The sequence below is a fragment of the Ochlerotatus camptorhynchus genome, unplaced genomic scaffold, assembly GCF_037179485.1.
Source record: "Ochlerotatus camptorhynchus isolate MF236.1 unplaced genomic scaffold, CSIRO-AGI_Acam_v1.1 ptg000071l, whole genome shotgun sequence".
Taxonomy (NCBI): Eukaryota; Metazoa; Arthropoda; class Insecta; order Diptera; family Culicidae; genus Ochlerotatus; species Ochlerotatus camptorhynchus.
Window position 1 is genome coordinate 1,685,142 of NW_027040561.1, and position 22,515 is coordinate 1,707,656.

The following is a 22,515-nucleotide window of genomic DNA, read 5'->3' on the forward strand; positions in this document are numbered from 1 at the left end:
TATGCAGTTTAATCAAGTTGGTGTCTTTATGAAAGGTTCGTCCATAAAGGACGCTACTAGAAAATTCTTACTTATTTTCGGAATAGTTTACGATGATAAAATATTCTACGTTGTAAGTTGTAGAGTTCATCATTTCCATAAACTTAGCCGAATACACCACAATGGCATTCATTATGGCTGATATTCCTATCTAGAGCACAAATCTTGGACGATGTTGACATCACTCATGAAATTGGAACTCCTTGTGGATTGCACTGCAGCAAACGTGAAGTTCCAGTTTCATTGTTGTATGTTTTGTGAGAGCTGATATTTGTGCTCTGGAAATTTTGAAGTGGTAATGAGGTTGACCAGAAATAATGTTTCCACATTCACCTTCAGAATGCTCAAAAAAATGTGGACGCGCATGCATCATTTGGCACAAGAATATAGGTCGTAGAGGAAATGATGTAATGTCCCTAATTTGGGCCCATACATTAATTCAGCAATCAACTGAAGTTTCAATGGCGACCTAAAATATGCATTAGTTCCGTCCCAATTGCGCGTTCATCTAGATAAAATTGATAAATAGCAGATATCTAGCGTTGAGCCTAATCTTTCATCCATAGGCCAACATTGAAGCCATTTCCCCTATCTGTGGTGCGAAAAAATTGATTTCAAATTACAATTTACAGATTAAAAATTGCAGTACTTATCACTGAAAAAAATGGATAGTTCCTCTATTTATGCTTTATGATAAGCATTGTAAGTTCCTCCTTAGAGAATTATACAATGGAACGGCCCCCATCAGCAAAAAATCCGGGAATTATAAGCCTTACATAGCTAATCTAAAAGCATAAATATAGGTATCCCGTTTGATGATTTCAGTGTTTGGTAGTGAAAACTGTAATTACGTGGTCTTGTATAATAAATCTTACTTGTTAACTGCAGCAGGAGCTTGCGTTTTGTGTAGGAATAGCAATTTAAGCTGGGTTCTCTCTGTTTATACTCTTTAGTATGACGCGCTTGACATATATGGCCCACAGCGACTCACGAAGGGCTACTTTTTCCTTGCTGCTTGCAGGCAGCCTTTCGTTGTGTACTGGAAAACAGCACCACTCATCAAGCGGTGATTGAATAAACACCATTTGGTGAGACCAGCTGGAATTCAAATTTGAAATCTGTGTTAGGGAATTCGCTTTTCGCAGGAAATCGGTGATAATTTTAATTAACATAGCAGCAGTTGCACATCCGTGCAATTTTCAGAAGTGGCATTTTGAAAAAAAATATAGAAAATTAGAAGTTAGAAAGTAGGAAAATTTCTGATTGATTGGTGATAAAATTATTGCAATTGGTCCCTGAGTTATTAACGTTCAAAATCATTCATAATTTTGTTACATGTTCCATTTTAAGTTTTCACAAAGTGTACCCCCATATAGAAATCACAGACATAGCCCTACGTCAAAAATAACTCAGTTAAAAGATGTACCAAGAATTGATTGATGGGATATCAAGCGAAAATGTTCTGATCACGAGATATCAACGATCAATTGCGAAACTGGCCACCACGTTTTTTGTGCGCTTTTTTAACGCGTTCTGAAGAAAGCCCTACCAAAATATTAAAATGGAAACATATTGCGCACTTCACACTCAATTGGACTGCACAGTTACAAAGTGCAACCTACAAAAGTGTGATCTGTCAAAATCTGACACATTCATGACAGATCAAACTGTCACCACTTTGTTTTGCCAAACCTAACCGATCGTCGATTCGCTTTTCCTAATGTATATTCTGTGTTTCCGGTGTTTCCACTCAGAACTGAAAATTAAATATTTAATAGTAAATAATTTACATTTGTAGTGTCCTAGCGGCGCCGGTGGTGCAGTGGTAAGCGTGATTACCTCTTACCCCAGCAGGCCTGGGTTCAATACCAGTCGGCGCCGCCGGGATGTTCTGAGGCATAACATCTCTGATCACGCCTTCCTTCGGATGGGAAGTAAAGCCGTTGGTCCCCGGTTCATGAGTTGATGGGTCGATAGGTAGGGTCCAGGTGTGGGAGCTGCCTTTCTGGCACGTCGGTAGCATTGGTGCTCAGCACGGAAAACAAGATCGACGGAAAAAACAAACCAAAGAAAAAAAAAAAACGCTATCCTACGAAATGTGCAACAAAAAGAGCTTCTACGAACACAAAGCTTCACTGCCTTTACGGCTATTACTTTCTTGGTCTTACAAGGGCAAAGCTTGCGATCATTTACCGGAAAAGCAAATCTACAATCAGCAACTGAATTTCCTCACATGAAGAAAACGGTCTTGTGGCCACCAAGCAGTGGCAACAGATAAACCGTAAGTTTTCCGCAGAACAAAGACGATGGATAGTGGAACTTTACCACAAGAACCCGGTTCTTTATTTGGATGAATGCCGAGACCTTTTCCAACGCCAGTTCAGCGAGAAAATAAGTGGAGCAACGGTTTGTAGAATCCTGCATGCCGAAGGTTTGACCTGGAAGGCACTGGACCGCAGGGCAATGCAGATAAAAGAACGTGAAATTCTACGATTCTGTTCTGAAATGAATACTTTCGATTGGGATATCTATTATCTTGTGTTTCTTAATGAGGTGTCATCGGATAACAAGGGTGTATTACGAAATCGGGGCTACGGAGCAAAAGGGAAACGATTGATATATCTAGGAGAGTTTGTGCGACGTCCAAGAGCATCATTTTTTGAGTTTTCTGGGACTTCACGGTGTGCTTGACAGTTTGGAAACCGAGGGCACTTTTACTCGAAAGATATTTTTTGAATGTTGTGTAGCGGCCCCGAGGCAGCTACGGTGCTGTTGTTTGTTCCCGATAGGTTTCATAAACGGATGGCTTAAGCGCCACCTCCGAAGAGGACCACCTGTCGTGTTTCACGATGCCCGGCTAGATACTGGCCAAATGAGCCAGTTCTCAAATTCGTCAACAGTGTCGGGAACAAGACCAACTGAGCCGAGTGACTCAAGAAAGGAGAGAGCATACCCACCGAAATCCCAAGATCCTAACTACCGAGTCCGAAAAACTTCCAATCCCGAAAACCAATCCGAACAGGGGTATCATCACAGGAAGCAATCCCTCTGACCCATCAACTCGAGCTTGATTTAGAAGACGAGTAACACAACAAATTCAACGGAAAAAGACTAAACATGATGAACGAAACGTGAAATAACCTTCAGACTCTCTCAATCAAAACTTTCTAACTGATTAATTTTGGGGAGTGAACATTCTACTTTTATTTAGTTTATCTATAGGGTTTTTATTCACATATCTACAATCTTGGTTCTGGCCGGCCTAACTACTGTTCCCCTCTATCTTTCTATCTGACTAGTGCGGTCGATGGACTATTCGCCTAGCGCGCTATCATTCTGTGTCCGTGCTAACGGCCTTGCATGCAAGTGTGGGTTCGCTACTTACAGGATTTGAAGCTTACGTTGGCGAGCTTTACGGGCTTTCGCCCGACCGATGCCGTCGTTACAACGACGGCTGATGTCCTCCTACTGCGCTTGAAGTTTCTTAGTTGCCGAACTCAGTCAGCGGATGGTGGCTTGCTGGACGTTAGCCGGAGGAGTGCCTTGGTAACGTAGGCAACTCCCTTCGGATAGGCAACCGGGAAGCTTTGATACCCGAGCGTGGTAAGGGTTGGCGACAATAAGCAAAGCCGCGGTGCGAGGCAGCGCTATTGATCAACGGTCGCTTTGTTGGCTGTTGAATCCTATAGAAAGCGAACACGCGGAAAGTCGTTGACCGTGCAAACGACACAATTAACCTATTATCGGCACACACAAATTTCGTAAATTGGTTTTACCTTGCCGTTATCTGGAACTCTTACACAACTCTCGCACAACAATTACAACACTATAATGCTATCTAGCTTTAGCCTATACGGGGAACATAGAATCGATTAAAATACATCTGAGGACACTTCACGTTTTCTACTACTAACCAATCACACCGCGGAAAAAAACTACAGAATCGCGCCCTTCTTCTATCACAGTCAGGATCAAAGTGAAAGAGGCGATTACTGAATTTCCTCAGAAAAGTCCCAAGGCATGATTACCGTAAATGGAAGTTCAACGGATTTCATTAGTTACGATCGTGAGAGATCAAATGAAGTATCTCTTTCCCTCTTCAATCGAACTCGGTCTGTCTATCTTGTTCCCTTCTACTAACAACTCTCAGAACTATCCCATTCGGTTTTCTCTATCTGAGTAACGAAAAACACGAATGGTGAAACTCTTCGGAGAAGCTACGTAAGCAATACGTTTCGCTAACCTCTTTACGCGTAGGCAACTGACTTGCATACAAGTTGCAAACTACAATTCGTTTCATTTAGCTTACTTTCAGTCCATTTAAGTTAATATTACAAATTGAACGACGATTAATCTAAGAATGGATATTTGAAAATAAATAAGAACAAGTAACAAAAATATAATCTAATGAAAATGTCTACCGTTACAGTTGTCGGGAGTTTGCACTGCGCAACGATAAAGTCAATCGCTATCCCGGATTGAATTCCGTATGGATAATGGATGGAGCTCGCATTCATTGTGATCCAAATATTATATTATATTTGCGCTCTATTGGCATTATCCCTGTATTTTTGCCTCCTTATTGTCCATTTTTCAATCCAGTAGAGTTGATTTTCGGAACAGCAAAATTACGTATAAAAAAAAAATATTCAGAAAACTCTAACGCCAACATGTTTTATATTGCATTAGAAACTTTCATGGGGCTACAAAATTATAACTGTACGAAAATATTTAAACATTGTGGCTATTCCTCTGGTGGAACATTTGATTCCTCGTCAAACTGGTGATTCAGTTATCAAATAATAGTTAAAAACAGAAAAAAAACAACGTTTACTTATTGGAAATAAATCAGACATCAACTTTTACAAATGGTCTACGTCATTCATGTCAGTTACATTCTCTGCTAGAGAACGACTAACCTCACCCTCCTGTGGCTTGATGGAAACTTGCATTGCTGTAACAATGCTAGTATTGGTGGAACATCTGGCTCGCATTGCCCCAATCCGGTGCTTAATACGTTGTCCCAAAGTAAGAAGTTCATCAACCTCATCTTCCAATGTTGATAGGTTCATCGAAAATGCCTCATTTATAATTGTAGCAACCGAAAGTCCATTACGCGTACTTTCTAATTGAACGGCTTCTGAGATGGGGACCGACCGAAAGAACTTGATAATTGAATGCGGGGGCAATTCATTCATCCGACGTTCACGTTCATGTGCAGGAGCAGAATGTATGTAGTTCGCCCAGATTTTCCAGGAACTTGCGTGTCCATTGAAGTGTGTACCATGTATGTCTCGCAGCTGATTGGCCAACACTGTTAGCGATTGACTGTTAGGAGCTCCCGCTCGATCACTGTTCTGGTACCGAATCAGCTGCCTATCGACTAATTCCCATAACTGCTTACATGAATGAGACTGCCGTTGAGTAGATGTGCACATGTACACGAATTTCCTTGGAGCGCCAACTGATCAACAGTTCGCTTGGTTCTGCAGGTACACAAATGTTCCCAAGTCTTCAAAAGTTGGTTCGTTATTTGCCCACGTATGAACTTGAAGTCCATTGTCTTCTTCAAAAATAACTTCTTGGCGAATCACAGGTTTTATGACTCTCCACAATCCCTGCAAAACTTCTTGTACGTTATCACCGTACAATATCTCTGACGCAAACTGACCTCCGGAAGTTTCCCCTACAAATTTGCGCTTGTGAAACGTTGCCCGCAGTGAGAGATTCCCATTCTTACTGCATTCTCCGGCGTTCGTTCACGGGATCATTTCCATTCATACTTGAGTCATCTGTTCCCAAAGGTCCACAAGGATCGTATAAAGGATCGTTTTCATCGTAGAGGTCTTCGATAGTAAAGTGATCGGAATCCATATCTCGTGAATTCCTCAAATCAACATCAGCTCGTGAATTCCTCAAATCAACATCTGACCCAGAACCTTCTACTTCATCGTCGTCCATGGCACTATTCCTAAAAGCAAAACAAAACCTAAACTCAAACCTTGGTTCAAAACACTGTAGTTGATATTAATTTACCTGTCATTTATTGCTCCAACCCAAGCTCCAAATTATACGGCAGCCGCCAACCTCGTACTTATTACTTATAAGAAGAATTTAAATAAGAAACGTAATGGGAACGGTAAAAATTGCAAACCGGAAACTTTCGTTCTCGCGTTTGTTTATTTATTTATCATCGAGTGAGCTCTCGCGCTTGAGCCGTCATTTGACTTGGCAGTGTTGCCGGTTTCTGGGAAAACAAATAAGAAATTTTTAAATCATTTAAATAAATTTTATTTGAAATCTCTAACTGGCTCTGGTTATGTATCTAATGAACAAAATATTTAAATAAATTATAATCTATTTGTTTAACGGTAATACAAGTGTCAAACCGAGTGTCAAACATGAGCAAAGTATTAATAAGGAGAAAAAAAAACCAAGGAAAAAACTTTTTTTTCGTGACATTCTGGCAACTAATCTCACCTATAAAAAGTGTGATTTAAGAAGTGTGCTGAAAATCCATGTTTCAATGCAACCAGCAATAGATGTTCAGACTGATTTTCACTGTTACACAATTTCTCAATATTCGCGTAGGGAAACATGCATAAATGACGCAGCATTTGAGGAGGTTTCAAATGGTGTGACCGGCCATGTATTAGGTATAGCAAAACACGGTACGAGGGAGAAGGGAGCTCAATAATTGGTCAAACAATGCTTCGTCATTTATGAATGGACCCTTATTTTACTTCCAAGAAGTATTTGTAATCACATAAGCACTCCTGAGTAATAAGGGGGAAGAAGGGGGAGAGTGTTTTATAATAAACGTAATATTTAAACGGAACCCAAGCAGGAAATTATGTTGTAGTCTCACTTAAAAGCGGGCAAGACCACCAATTTATCACAAGAATTTAACTCTTTTTGTCAGGGGTTATTCAACTCTGCACTTGTCAATCTGTGCCGAGTTCTTTATCTGTGCCAAAAGCTGTACCAAGCGTTGTGCTGAATGAGCCCAAGTGCCGCAATCTAGATGTCAGTCTCAGGATACCATGAGCTTGGCAACCCTGCAATTTTGACTTTTGAGATTGTTTGTTTACAACTTCAAGACTCATGAATGGTTCATTGAAAGACGGAAAATGACGGAACATTAATTCATTATTAATGGTATACAAGTGTCCTGTTGAAAATAAAACGATCATGCAATATCACGCATGTAGTGAGTTCATTCATCCGCTTGGTTGAATGATGCAAAACGAGTGTGTCATGAAGGAACTGACAAAAACGATCCCAGAAGTAAATATATTTTTATTACAGCAAGGATTACTAGTTCAAGCACCACCACATCATCACAAACATCGCTTCTGATCTTTGAGTTCATCTCGGAAAAGGTAGAATTAGATAAAATATCATAAGGCTTCTACCAAGATTTTTGGGTTATCAGTACGGCCTACAGAACCAAGCGACCAAGGCAGGGAAGGCACCCATTTTACTATTAATATGCTAAAAAGAATGTACATGTTAGAAACATAACAAGATGTGTGGTATGCATGTGTTAAATGGTATAGATAAAAATAAATACGAGCCTCATTTTATTTCGCTGTGGGGTGTATCTTACACAATGTAATCGATTAGATATCGGAAAAACGTGCAAGGGGAGGAGGACAGTACTATTTTTCTTCTTTCATTTGCTACCAGATTTCAAAAGGAGGTTCGGTTCTTGTCGATCATGTTGATAATGCTGATAATGATGATTTTATTAGTATTGAAATATATTTGCGAACAAAAGCAATTACATTAGACGCTGTGTTTAAGACTTATCTTCTACAAATAATGTTTGCAAGAAGACTAGAGTGTTGCTTGACAAAAATAAATCTTTTTTTCCGGTGACTCTATATATGAAATGCAAGCATTAGGAATACTGGTTTGAACCTGGGTGTGTGACACATCTAAATCTCTATTTAAAATGGTAGGAAAATCTCACACTAGCTAATCAATCTACGAAATATCTTTTTTCATCTCTTGCATCTAAATCCATCTACTCGCATCGCTCTCCACCTTTTTGCAGCATATTTTCAAAATCTCCAACAATTTTCTTTCTATCTACTAGGCGTGCAAGCAAAGCAAATTTTTTCCTACATCTTAGATAGAGCCGCCCCCTGGGTTTGAACTTTTATTGCAGTTAGCAGACGCGGACGTCGTCTGAACAATGAGCAACTATTTTTATATCAGCTTTTTTCCAGTTCAGCTTCCACGTGCTGCCATCTTGGGATCACATGTTCATTAGTCAATTTGTGATCACTGCACTTGTACAGTACACAAAACGGTGTTGTCCCGATGACCATCGGTGTGGCTAATATAGCATACAAATATTCTCCAACAGGGTAGTTTTCAAGATCGCTGATCATTTTCTTCACAGAACTTGCCAAGAAATGGTTCTGTTTCGGCATCCCGTCGTCATCCAATGGTGGTACAAGTCCGCGAATTGAATTTGTCGGATTGAGTAAAACGGTAGTGCCATACAAGAAAAATTATAGATGTATCATTTTCCAGGATTCTTTCAAGTACTGGCTGTGTATGTGTAGACTAGACTAGACTAGACTAGACTAGACTTGAGTAAAACGGTAGTGCCATCTTTGCTTAGAGCTACTGAATATTTTTTCATAGGTTATCATTAAAACACCTTCTTGAGTCTCACTGGTGTGTCGCGAAATGTGTCGTTTAACAGTGTTAATACAGGGAAGCAGCATAGTTGGCATAGCTTCTTCCCTTGAGCCATACTCCAGCTCCAACTGTTTCTAAAAGTATGCCGAAAAGTTGAGTTTGTATATTATATTTGATAGTTTTTCAATCGAGCAGAACTTTTGACAATACTTACCTCATCCCATGCCTCTTCCGTTTTAAAAACGGCTACAAGATTTGGCATTTCTCAAAATTCTAGGACTAATCACTGTTGCACCAGTATTGACGGATATTTTCATTTGCAGTAAACAAACCTTAGCAACGGGTAAATCGATTAGAAAAACTTCAGCGCTTAACAGTGTTGCCGTTTTATATAATATTGTTCGTGACTTACGTATCAGCGTGTGTCTTAACGTGCCGAACAGTGTGTCATACTGTGTTTCGGCACAGTGTGCAGAGTTGATTCCCCCTTGCTTTTTGTAAACATTTCTGGTCCTGAAAAGGACCGATTGTTCGGTCCGAGTCAGAAAGCTGCACCTCCTACCGTTGGAGATACTACTGCTGCTAGTTCCTCGTGCGATCTGTTCACTGTTGTCCGATGCGAAAATGAGCTTCGGTACGACATCGTTCTTAAATTAAAGATCATCTCACGCCTGACCGATATCATCCGATCGACTCTCCACAAGTGAGAGAGAGCGAGAAAATCGCCGTCGGATGGGATGATATCGGGTAGGTGCGGATTGAGCTTAATGCAAAAAAGGCTCGTTGCAGAGGTGTCTCCTTCCATCCCAACGCGGGTTGTCAAGGTAATCTACTCTAGACCTGTGCGTCGGTCAGTTCATCGGCGGCGGCGGTGTGGAAGCTGTTTCAGCCTCGACAACGGTGGCGTTGTGGCGTGACGCCATTGACTTTGGTCGGCGGCGGCGACGGTGGCGTGCATCGGCTATCATTTTTGTGGTCATAAAAATATCGCATTTTCAAATTTAATTCAAGTAAGGTATCATAAATGAAACAAAAATATTGTGTTAGCATTTGTGACATGTTAGACAACGACACCATCGTATCTGTTCGGAAATTATTTCTAAGGTTGTTTGGATGCATGTTCAAGGATCCTGTAGCAATTCCATAGAAAAAAGTTATGGTGGATCTTAGAATTTCGTGACAATTGGTATTGGTAATATTGTTTCTTATCGAAAAATATTAGATCTGTATTTTTATATTTCCTCCGTGTTAGGATGGTCCGAAAAAACAAATTTTTTCCTATTTTTTGTTTTATAAAAACTATAACTTTTAAACCACTGGACCGATTTTTTTGATCAAAAGTTTTAGTTTTAATATGGACTATAATCGCTGTTGTACACTAAAAAACATTGATGATGATCGATTTTCATGGTTTTCATGGTCTAGGGACCAAAGGCACTATTGAATGTTATATTTTTTTCTGGAAAATTTGGACTTTATTACACAACAAATCAAAAATTAAGCGATGCATGATTTGTTCGTTTCTGAGCAAAAATTTTTCAAAAATATTAAGATTTTAGTTTTTGCCCATAAATTGCCTTGAGCCTCGATTAGATGCTTCAAGATCGAAGTGTGCTCTGCTTCTGTACGGAAGCGAAAAATTTACGAGTGTCAAATTTACGGTTTTATTTTTTCTTGGCGTTTTCTAATTTTAGTGCAAGAAAGTGAAAGTGATCGGTAGGAAATGCATTCAAAAGTGTTTTGGTTTTCATCAGAACTGTTATCAGGCTATTAGCAGTCTGGCCCGATGATTCTGGTTGAAAGCAGGTGCAAGAGCTTCTTTGAAGATCCGAAGGAATGTTATGAAATGTTTAGCTAGAATTAAGAGATGCAACAGTCTTTCAAGTATTGGCTTCACGTGCAAACCATCGTTCATTTGGTGAGTTCGTTCCAGTTTATTTGTTTACTTGTTTCGATACCATCTATCAGTTTCTACAATTTTGTCTTGGACATCTTTTCGAAGAGCCACGTTCATGCTATAATTTGACGAGCACACAATTTTCACACGTTGAGATCGAGTAGGAACGGCAAGAGAGTCATCCAAGTGCTTTTGTTTCTGGTTTTAGACGTTTGATGTCTTCAGTGGTGTTTTTGTACTTTAAAGTTCCCTTTTCTGTGATCATGGTGGGTCTGAAGGGTTTTTTTAGTACACTGAGGCTGAAATTGCATACCCCCTCCCCATGGACATGGAGGTTGACAGTACTGAAGCAAAGGGTTATGTTTAATTTCTTTATATTTGCAACGATGATGATTTCCTATAGTGACACATATCACCTTCTTAATGCTTCAGTATGCCTCAAACGATTAATGCTTGGTTGTTAATAGAACTTCCTTGATGAAATCGGCTGCTTCATGCAGACTGAGCAATTCTGATTATAGTATCAGATTTGTTCTGTATACAGAGGAACTGGGAGGGCTTATTAGAAACTTCTCACCAATAAAGTAATGATCTTCTAGTAAATTTTGCATATCATTTTATTAATATTTTATTTTATTTAAGCATATTATTTTTGTTACAGTCAATTAGCATTAGCATACGATACAAGAGATTTAATATTACTTGCTCGTTTTTGCGTTAAATAATTTTTTTTTATCAATATTTATTTTACTTGTAATTACCTTTATTTTACTTGTAATTACCTTTGAGGAGATTAGAGGGCGGGTGTTTGACGCATAGAGCCTGTCAATTTCGATTTCAGAGTGCCGCAGTCGGCGGTTTTATGATTCGTGAGCGCTCGCGATTCGTAGAATCGTTGATTGTGACTGCAAGTGGATTTGGCGGGTTTTGTGTGTCGGACGCTTGCTTTTTGGCCTCTTCTTGTGTCTAACATGTGCAGAGTATCATTATAGCGTCTATTGGTTTTAAAATTCCTGGTTGCGTGAAATTTATTTGTGAGAATATCTTTTTGAGATTTTAGTAGTCACGTTTTGTTTGAAGTTTATATTTTATTTCTTTCATGTAATTATCGTAAATAATAGTTATTCAATAACAGATAGTTCATCCATATATTCATATTTTGACGCGAAGCGCTGTGGATTATGAGATGCTCGATGACCCTGGAGGGATCGATTTTGCTTACTGAGCAGAAAATCATGGATTTAACCCCAAGCTCTTCCACAGCACAATAAATTGCCACCAACATTTGTATATTTGATATTGAACATTAACCTCGGAAACTATTTGCATATCAAGCGAAAACGTAGTCCTGTGTTGTCGTGAAGCGTTATGGTTCTGAGATGCTCAATAACCCTGGAGGGATCGTTTTTGCTTACTGAGCAGAAAATCATGGGTTTAATCCCAAGCTCTCCGTCATGACTCTTAAAATTCATTATCACTAAACAAAATTAATATGTTCTTTTGATAGCCGGCTATCGAGAGATTAAATAAACACCAAATAAACAATACATACTTTTGGTTGCATCGCCAACTTGAGGTGAATCCTAACCGAATACCCTACCCAACCCTCCAACTCCGTAGCACTTATGAGGGTGTCGCTAAGTCGGTGGCCTCTCGTTAAGTAAGTACTACATCAACATTTCCTTCCCTATCCCTAGTTATGGTAAAGATGGGCGTGGCCGGGAATAGCGACAGTCATGCTTCTGTTACTCTTGTTTAGATTGGAACCAATGTTTACTCCTCAGCATTATTCCTGAAAGTAGTCTAACTGAGAATTTCAGAAGAGACGTGAGTGTCGCTAGTATCCAATCTACGAAGTATATCATAACAACGCTAACGCTATAAATTGCCTTGAGCCTCGATTATTCAAAACTTAATATTCTTGAAAAATTGTAGCTCAGAAACGCATAAACATTTATCGCTGAATTTTGGATATGTTGTTTAAAAAAGCCCAATTTTTCAAGAAAAAATATAACATGCAATAGTGGCTTTGGTGGTCCCTAGACCATAAAAACCATGAAAATCGATCATCATCAATGTTTTTAATGTACAACAGTGATTATAGTCCATATTAAAATCTTTCACTTGAACTTTTGATCAAAAAAATCGGTCCAGTTGTTTGAAAGTTATGGTTTTTAAAAATCAAAAATTAGGAAAAAATTAGATTTTTCGGACTACCCTAACACGGACGAAATATAAAAATACAGATCTAATATTTTTTGTTAAGGAGCAATATTACCAATTGTCACGAAATTCTAAGATCCACCATAAATATGGTCCAGAGACCATGAATGCAGGGGTTTCTGGGAACGTGTTTGATAATTGCCATTATGGCCATAGAAACTTTTTGCATCGATGAAAGATTTTGTTTTTGAATTCTAATGCGTCTTAAAGCTTAATATGCTTGTTTTATTTTCCAATGTAGTGCAGTTTGCGAGAAAAAACTTCTTATAAAATGTAGAAGCTTGCCTTTACATCGTCTGTGTATTAAAAATTAGAACGGTGGCGTGTCAAAAATTATTATAGCGGCGCGTCGACTTACAATCATCGGCAGTGGCAGCGTATGAAAAAGTGTCGGCGGCGGTGGCGGTGGCGCACAGGTCTAATCTACTCTTCACACCGTCTGCTGTGGGCAGCGTTGCCATTATTCCAGATTTATCTGGATTTTCGAGATTTTTAGTCACCTTGCCAGATACACAGTCAGACCACGTATATTTCCAGATTTTTTAAATATGTTCCAGATTTTCCCAGATTTTTTAAACATGTTGCTTTAAAAATATCACTGCAATTGATTTAGATGGTAAAAATTAAAAGCCAAATTTGCTACTATTAATAAGGTCTATCAATGTTGGACATTATTGGAATTTTAAGGTTAGGATCTGAAAATAGTTCACAGTGAAGTGTAAGGTGAATTCCTTGTGAAATCGAATGAGAATTTCAAGCTAATTCTGAGTAGAGTTCCACCAATCTTTGAGGGCTTCGTGGTCATGCGACTTTACCCGTCGTTCAGGCGTTTTGTGAGTGCCACGAAGTGAGGGTTCGATTCCCGCTCCAGCCGGTGCAAATTTTGACAACCTGAAAATTTCTCTACTGCTCTACTGGGTGTGGTGTGTTGTCCGTTGTCTAGGGTTAACTACAGAGCCTAAAATTATAAAGAGGCGACATGTAAAAATTTGAACAATCGATTGTCTTTCAAAGTCATAGGAAAAGTTATTCCAATCGAGCAGAAGACCTGTCAAATGGAAAAGATGTCGTCTCTTTATAAATTCAGGCTCCTTAGTGTTAACTATTCAGTCTGTGGACCTCTGGTTGAAGACGGTGTCAATTGTCTTGTCAACTCTGATGACAGTTAGATGAAGATTTTGTGGATAAAGGAAATACAATCCGGAAGAGAAATCATAGAAAATTCTTATGATGAAACTTAAGGAGTATGCTGATACGAATCGTGAGAATAATTTTAATGGAATTCTGTGCTATGTTTCTATGGAGATTCATTTTAATAAAACATTAAGACATTTAAACGGAATTATGCGAAATTTCTGCGAGACTTTCAAAACCATTTTGGCAAAGTACTTGAGTAACTAGGAAATACTGAAGAGGACTTCAAAACAATTCTAAACTTAACTAGAAAGCAGTTCAAAGGGAATTGTCGGATTAGTCTGAGAATAGCGTGACGGTCATTCTGAAGAGTTTACCAAGGAAATTATAAGAATATTCTAAGAATTTTATAGAGAAAAATGGACACAAAACTGTGCCAATTCTTGGGAATTATTACCATTTTGAGGAAATTGTGGAATTGGAGAGTGATTTATTAGAGATTCCAAAAGGTAATGCTTAGAACTCTTGGAATGTTACTGGAAAAGTTTGGATATTAACAAGATTATTTTAGGGGAGTAAAGAAAAGAAGTATGATGAAATTCTAGGAAGATTCAAATGGAACAAAAAAAAAGGGCGAGTTCTAAGTAAAATCAGACTAACAAAAAAATTCATGATCTGGGACCCAGAAAAATATAAATTCCGGAAATTAAAATCATTTCAAGATCCTGAGTTATCAGACTTTCATTTTACTAATATAATAAAATTATTCTTTCGCATAAAATTATTCGTAATGGTCATACGAATAGTGGAGTTACCCGTAGTTTAGGTAAACTGTGTGTGAGTACCACGATGTTAGACTTTGATTCCCAGCCAGGTGAATTTTGCTTCAAAATAAAATTGCCTACTGGTCTACTGGGTGTTGTGTGTTGTATGATGTCAAGAATTAAATTGTTAATCTGATCAACCTCAGGGTAATATTAGAATTTTTTAGAACTAATAAAATCTTTAATTTCTGGTACTGCATCGAATAGTAAGGACTACATCGATTATAAGTTTTAAAACATCCATCCTACCAATTTTGCTGGATTTTTTGCTTTTCATTACTTTAAAAAAAGTTACAGTTTAAATGATTAAAGTGATTCATAACCAATAATAATTAAAAGTGATTCGTAACCATTCTAGTACTTTAAATAAATTCTAGATGATCATACTGACCGATTTTTACGGGAGATTGGCATATCACTTTGATTTCAATAGCATTATGTTAAAAACTGGATTTTTTTAAGCATTCCAGATTTTTCCAGATTTTATATTTTAACTGGTCCAGATTTTTCTTAAAATGACCTGGCAACGCTGGCTGCGGGGAAACTTTTCTGCTCGACGGGAGAGAGAGAGAGAGAGAGAAAAATTCCACCTTTTACTGTTGACTTCTTACTGCTGACCACGCCGTCCGAAGCGAAAATGTGTGGAGGCACGAAGCAGCGCTGTTTTGTAGCTTCGCAGTTTCAAGCAGAACTATGTGCTGCCAAGTGGTTCTCGATTCTGACGACTGGGTTTGGGGAGAACGTGTATTTCATGAAAACAGCGATAAAATTATTACTTATTATTTGAACATCTTTCAAGAGTGTTTTATGGAAAATTTGGAAAGTATTTATTTCAGATTTGTAGAATTATTTCCTATCGATTGGTGTATATGAATTTTAATTTCATCTATGCATGACAACCCAGACAACCAGAAGTCGTATAACAATGTACATACAGTATCGTAAATTGCCACAGTTTAAGTCAAAATCGCATATTAGAATGGTATACCTCGCATTATGTTTAAGTTAAATCGTATAGAATGCAAATTTCCGACTTATATGCGATGACTCATTTTTCCGTCGTACTGTATCACAAATTTAATCGGATTACATCGTAAGACTTTTCAAAATGGATTTGTTATTACAGATCAAATCACATATGATGTTAAATCATCTCGTTTAAAATTAAATGAAAATATGCACGTATATGGCCTCCACTTTTGTACGTATAAGCCATTTCTTTGCATTATATACGACTTGTTTGTTTGTATATATGTTTGTATATCACGAAAACAACTTTGAATATACGTGCATTCTGGTTGTCTGGGAAAGTTATAAGTGTTAAAAAACTAACATCTTTTTGAGACGGTCGCAATTTTGGATTTTCGATTTACCCCCTGTACCTTCCCGTAAGACGTCAAAAGCTTGGTGGTATAGTCGAAAGCGTAGACAGAACACGAAATAAAAAAGATAAAAACCATTGCATCGTTTGCATGGCCAGCTTATATCATTATCTACGGTAACCTCGCTGCGGAGGATGATAGGAAATTCAACTAACATTGAATGATATAAATTTTTGATTTGCTGAATGTACACCTATTGACTTCAGTATATAATAATTTTCATGCAAAATATCTGAAATTATGGTATTTTAGAAGTTATATAAAAATGTGTATCTTTTGACATGAAGTCTAGCAATGTCTGACTACATCCAAACGGGAAATCTAAGATTCTTTTACTGATTTGCATAAACTAATTCAATTTAGTCAGCTGCATCAACATTCTAGTTGTTTGTTTTGCCTCAAAGAAATAAATACTGGAATTCTCTTTACAAAAACATAACATGTTTCCACGTATCACCTCTCAAGCTCCCTGTAAATATCTCTGTACGTTCATTTTCAAATTAATACACAAACCAGTTACAGCCAAGAAGGCAGTCTCGTTCCACAGGCAACGGTGTGCAGATACAATGTAGCATGCTTTGAGTACGTCAAAACATCTCTCATGATTAACCGCACTCTGACATTTCACCACCCTCCTGCAGCAGCATCAGCATCACATTTATCTACCATCTATCGTCACAATGCTTTCCACCCTTATTGTATGTTTACCAGGAAATTTTAATTAGGAAAATTTATTTACGTTTTCCCCCTCCACAGTCGTACTTTCACTCTGAAACATCCATCATCCCATCCGCTTTTCAGATGACAATGTAGCCAATTTTTCCGAGAACCGTTTTCTTTTCTTATGTATTTCTACCTGTTTACAAGGGATTTCCCCGCCCCACAACAGCACGTGTCTCCCAACAAATCCATCTTTTTTCATCTTCGCTGCGTTTGTCGGATCCTATTACATGCGACCTTTCTAATTTCCTAACCGGTATCTTTTTTTTTGTTTTCGTCTCTCTTCACCATCCACCATCCAGATACACTGTGATGTCCGGCACGCCGCAAAAGATGCTGGAACACCTGCTGGAGACAAGACTGGGCGGTCAGGCGGGACCAAACGATCCTTTTTTGGACGACTTTCTACTGACCCACATCGTGTTTATGCCAACGCCGATTCTAATCGACGAACTGGCGAGCACCTACCACGCCGACACCGAGGTGGACATGCGGACGGCCAGCGAGGAGGACCAGGAGTACTTTATGACCTGCAAGCGGCGGGTGGTGCAGTTCATCCAGCGGTGGGTCCTGGCGGTGCGGCACGCCGTCTTCGACGATCCGCTGGCCGTGGAGTTCATTGAGGTAAGTCCGTAGTCGAAAACATTTCATTTAGCCCCCCACTGTCAGATCGAAGCATAGGTGCTATTTCTTGACACCACCAACTCAACTCGTGCCTGTCTCTCGGTAAACGAATTCGCACGTGTGTGTGAACGAAGGATACGTGATTAAAATCTTCACCCATCAATTCAAGCAGCGCTCATTCGTCGACGCTCCCATGCCACTGTCCTACAGACTGAGATGATTGCCTTTTGATGTGACATGCTACGACGATGAGGACGAAGGCGAACGACAAGAATGATGGTAAAGCGGCATGGACTTCATGGAAGGTGTTCGTTCATTCACTATGGGTGCCATCCAGCTGTAGATGCGGCGCTGGATGTGTTTTATCGCAGCAATTTGATCCTTATCGATGAAAACATAATCCGTTTTAGATAGTCTCTCCTCCGCCTACGGAGAAGAGTACCCACTTGTTGAGCGGATGTGACACAAATAGATCGAACGCGCGTGGGTGGACTTTTTTCTTTCTTTTTGCTCTCGTTAAGATTCGAAAGCACCGGATGTCATAGATTAGGGACAATGATGCTGTTGTTTCTTGGTATCGGCTTAATACACCCCCAGGGTGTAATTTTATAAATCCACGATATGAAGCATTTCCCGCGATGATATGGCTGGCAAAAATTATAGTCATTTGGATTGAAATTTACCGAAGTGCATTTGAGGAGATCCCTTTTTTGAGTAGTTCGTGGCTTTCAATTAGCAATTATGATATGCAAAATGTGGGATTTCAGAGTGCTTGATTGTGGCAAAAAGTTTGTTTTAAATTTTTCGAAGTTATCTAAAAAGTTGCATGTTCCCATGCTATAGATCAAGGCTGGAAAGTGTCAACATACCATTTTGGTGAACAGTGGGTGTGTTCATTTGGCAACCCGATCCAAGACAATCTAACGTTGCTATTTGGAGATGCAAAGCAATCCAAAGTGAAACGTCTCGCCGACAATTTTGTATTCGAGTGTTCCGTGTGTTATTCGGCTAGAACTAAAACCCTTATGCAAAATGAGTAAATCCAAGCCACGTGAAAATAACACAGAGTTACAAATCCTTATCGCAAGTTCTTTGAATTTTAAGAAGCTTCATTGAAATGTTTGAAGCTTCGCTGAAAGACCGTTCAGCTTCAAAAAGTCACATGGAAGCTGCTTATTGGATTGTGGGTGAATAAGGGCTTTTCATTAAGTTTAAATCCAAAGAATCGGTGCTCCATGCCTTGACTCTCAACTGGGACGATTTATTTTTTCCATTATGCGAATGGAAAGACAGCAGAGGTACGCATGGCACATGTTGGGAAAACCGTCACGAGCTAGCATTTAGGGAATGTGAAGCATGTCATCTGGGAGAAATTTCCAACTGAGCTGTGCATCGACAGATACACAGGTGTACGTGGCGTATACATGGATGTGTAAAAGGAAATTCCCACCTCTCTTTATTTCCTTAATTTCAAGGGGAATATATTTAATGACGATAATAAGGATAAATGCTTCCTTTTTAAGACGGAGTTTTCCTACTCCAAGTCGAAGGCTCGGAAGCAACCAAAACGCATCGACAGGATGAAGAACAGAGCGGTAAGAAAATAAAGGGTTTGTTTCCTAGACACGACCGCAGTATGACGTAGAACCACGCAAAATTGATGTTTGTCATGCATTTTTGATTATTATACTTATTATTATGAATGGGGTGGAGCAGAACGTTTCTTTTGTGCAGAATATGGAAAAAAGGATGGACTTTGGATGTTAATCTAATTGCATATATAGAGGTACCACAATGTATGTCTCCTCTTAAGCAATTTTTTTTTTAATTTAGGCTCTGCGTGTAAAAAAATGTTTTTACTTATAAGGGGCTGTGCATAAACTACGTAGACAGAGTTTCAGGGTGGGTTGGCAATTTTCCACAGCCTATACAAATTTAAAGAAAAATGTATAGACAAATGTCTACGTAGGGGGAGGGGGGATCAAGAATCCAAAAAAAAACCTGTCTACGTAGTTAATGAACAGCCCCTAATTGTGGTTTAAATAAAATTTATTTCCCGGAAAAAAGTGTTCGTCAAAGTCCATGTATGGTTGTAGTAAAAGGGGGGAGGAGGTTTTACATACATAATTTTCCAAGTCTCATTCCTCATTGTGGTGGTCATGGTCACGCCGTGACCCACCTTCAGCCGCTGACTTGGTCCTGCTTGCTGCAGGACCTAGTGCCACGCCGTCCGAAGCGGTTATGAGCAGAGTCAGGAAAGCAGCGCTGTTTTATATCTTTTCAGGTTCAAGCAACCAAGTGGCATTCGTTTATGATGACTGGGTTTGGGGAAAACGTTTAGTTCATGAAAACAGTGATAAAATTATCATTTGCGCATTTTTCAAAAGTTTTTGACTTAAAATTGGAAACGTATTTCTTTTAGCAGGTTTGTTAAGTAATATCCTATCTACTGGCGTATTTGGATTTGAATTTCTTCTATAAATGACAAAGTAACAAGCGTTCAAAACCTAACACGATTTCATCAAACATATTTTTTGATTTGTACCCCAGTAAAGTCGACAAAGACGTAGTTCTACGTCAAAATCGTACGCAGGTGTTGTAACCGGAGCTGCATGGTAGGACAACAACAACCATTAGGAAACAGAAGAGTTCCTTTAGGAAGATGTTATAAGACTAGTTTCAGCCCCGGAACCACTGAGTCCCTGAAGGGAACTCCCCAAAGCCCCAAGCTGCTGGTCTTAACCAACGGCAGCTCCCGGGGTGTGCACTCAAGTCCCTTGTAGGTTGCGGGTCTCAGGGCGTATTGGCGTGGGAGAGTTTTCGGATGTGAGGAGACCTGAAATTATGTTTTTTTTTTTACCTTGTAATTTATTGGCCGGCGACGACAGTGAGGGCAGGCAGTATCGAACGGTGATCGGCTGGTGATTCGGCTGACTCTGGCCGGGAAGCGGTGATGATAGCAGGTAGTTCGGGAAACGAAGATGGTAGCCGGTGATGGTATAGAAAGGTGATCGACTGGGGGCTCGGTCGAAACTGGCCGGGAAGCGGTGATGATAGCAGGTGGTCCGGCCGACCCTGGCCGGGATACGGCGATGGTAGACGCCCGTGTGAGTTTGCCGGTAATCCTGGCTCTAAACGGCGACGAAGGTAACCCGGGAGGTATATCGGGTGCTGATCGGCTGCTGAGTGGGCAACGTGAGGACTTGAATGGCCGGGGTGATCTGGGCTTTGCCGGGTAACTTGACCGGTGCCAGGTTGATTTGGCTGACGATAGAATAAGCCAGGGGTGACTGATGGAGGGTTGACCGTGAAGCCGGGTATCGATTAAACATGGAGCGGCAGTACGGCGTCGAAAGTCGTCGGACTGAATAACAAGCCGTCCGATACTCAGGATCCCGTGATGACCGGATGACTTGGCCGGGGAACGGGTGATGGTCAGGTCTCCTAGCGGTCCAGAAAACAAAGCGTTCTCGCACCACATGGCTTGAAACGATGGCGAGGATGACTAAAATTTCACACCAAACGCAACAAACTTTCCTTGCCGCTTCTACGAAGGCCCACGACTTACTGACTAAATCCACTGACCGTCGGACTCTGTCTTACCTCTTCTCATCGACCGTGGTGTTGCGTTTCTCTCCATCCGCCCCCGATCGTAGGCAGCCTTCACTCCTATCTCCTAACTCCTAATACAACCCTTACACAAAATCCACACATTTTGAAAACGATCGCCCCCACTTTGAATTGGCCGTTGTTTCACTACAATTTATTGGCCCTACTCCCCACATAAATATTTTAAACAATACTATTTATTTATTTATTTATTTATTTTTTTTGTTTATTATTCTCTTCATCGGACTTTTGTTTCCTAAATGAAGATTGATGGGGAAAAGCAGGGTGCCTTCCATTCATTTTGGCTAAGAAAATGTTTTATGAAATTATGGAATAATAAGATTATATGATAATATTTTGTTTGTGTAAGCAACAAGAAAATATAGTGAAGTTTGTGCCTGACGCATAATACCTGCCAATTTTGCTACATTAGCGTCGCAATAAGCGATTTTGTCATTTATCTCACCCACTCTTCGCTCTTCACTCTTCGCGAAGAGGCGATCAAAAAATCGCTCATTGTGACTCTGTTAAAGTTAAATTTGCATGTTTTGTGTGTCAAACATAAACTTTACAATCTTTTCTTGTAACTTACACATACAAAATATTATCATCATATCTTATTATTCCATAATTTAATAAAACATGTTTTTCGCCAAAATGAATGGAAGGCACCCTGGGGAAAAGCTTATTTGGCAAATATTTGCGCAAATAGGCGTAAAAACCCCATATCTTTTCAAAATACAAGGAACAAAATAAAAAGGACAGAAAAACACATCAATTATAAAAATAAACACCGAATAATAATAATAATACTATGGTCTTCATCATAAAAAAATAACCTCGCCCATCTTGCAACAATTTGCTGATTGAAAGCAGTTGCATGTGTCGAACCGTATCGTCACCTATCCAGCAGACTACGTTGAATCCGTTGCCGAAATGTTACCACTGTGCAGTTGAAATCGAAAAAAAACATAGAATTCATTGAAACGGGCAGACATGAACCGTATTGGATCATGTAATCCGTAATTAGCTGCACGGGGTCCGAGATGCAGGAAACTTCTCGATCGTAGAACTCATCCAGGTGCATAGATTTTGAGTTCAACCAAAATTCCGGGAGAGTAGATTTCGCTTATCAGCACTTTTGCTGCAAAAACTGCCTGGTTAATCTTCCGCCTACGTTCAAGAGTTTCAATGCCCAGTAGTTGGCAACGATCTTCGTAGGGTGGAAGGATCGTAGGATCGTACCAAGGAAGGTGGCGAAGAGCGTAACGAACGAATTTCCTCTGAACAGACTCGATCCTCGCTATCCAAACTGTTTCATACAGACACCATACTACTACACCACCGGTCACAGTGTGCTTGAGGAAGATGTGGTTGAAGAGGAGATGTTACAAATTGCCGTGATCGA

The 22,515-nt window shown here is 39.6% G+C and overlaps 1 protein-coding gene and 2 pseudogenes across 4 annotated transcripts in view; 2 read left to right on the forward strand and 1 right to left on the reverse strand.

Moving 5' to 3' along the window:
- Epac (Exchange protein directly activated by cAMP) overlaps positions 1 to 22,515 on the forward strand; it is a 541,224-nt gene that overhangs the window by 463,463 nt on the left and 55,246 nt on the right. For all 4 annotated transcript variants that reach the window (XM_065217278.1, XM_065217279.1, XM_065217281.1 and 1 more), the window contains one exon: positions 17,177 to 17,498. In XM_065217278.1, the coding sequence (XP_065073350.1) occupies positions 17,177 to 17,498 (322 nt within the window). The remainder of the gene's footprint in view (positions 1 to 17,176; positions 17,499 to 22,515) is intronic.
- LOC135697537 (uncharacterized) lies at positions 442 to 4,826 on the forward strand (annotated as a pseudogene).
- LOC135697539 (uncharacterized) lies at positions 5,152 to 5,831 on the reverse strand (annotated as a pseudogene).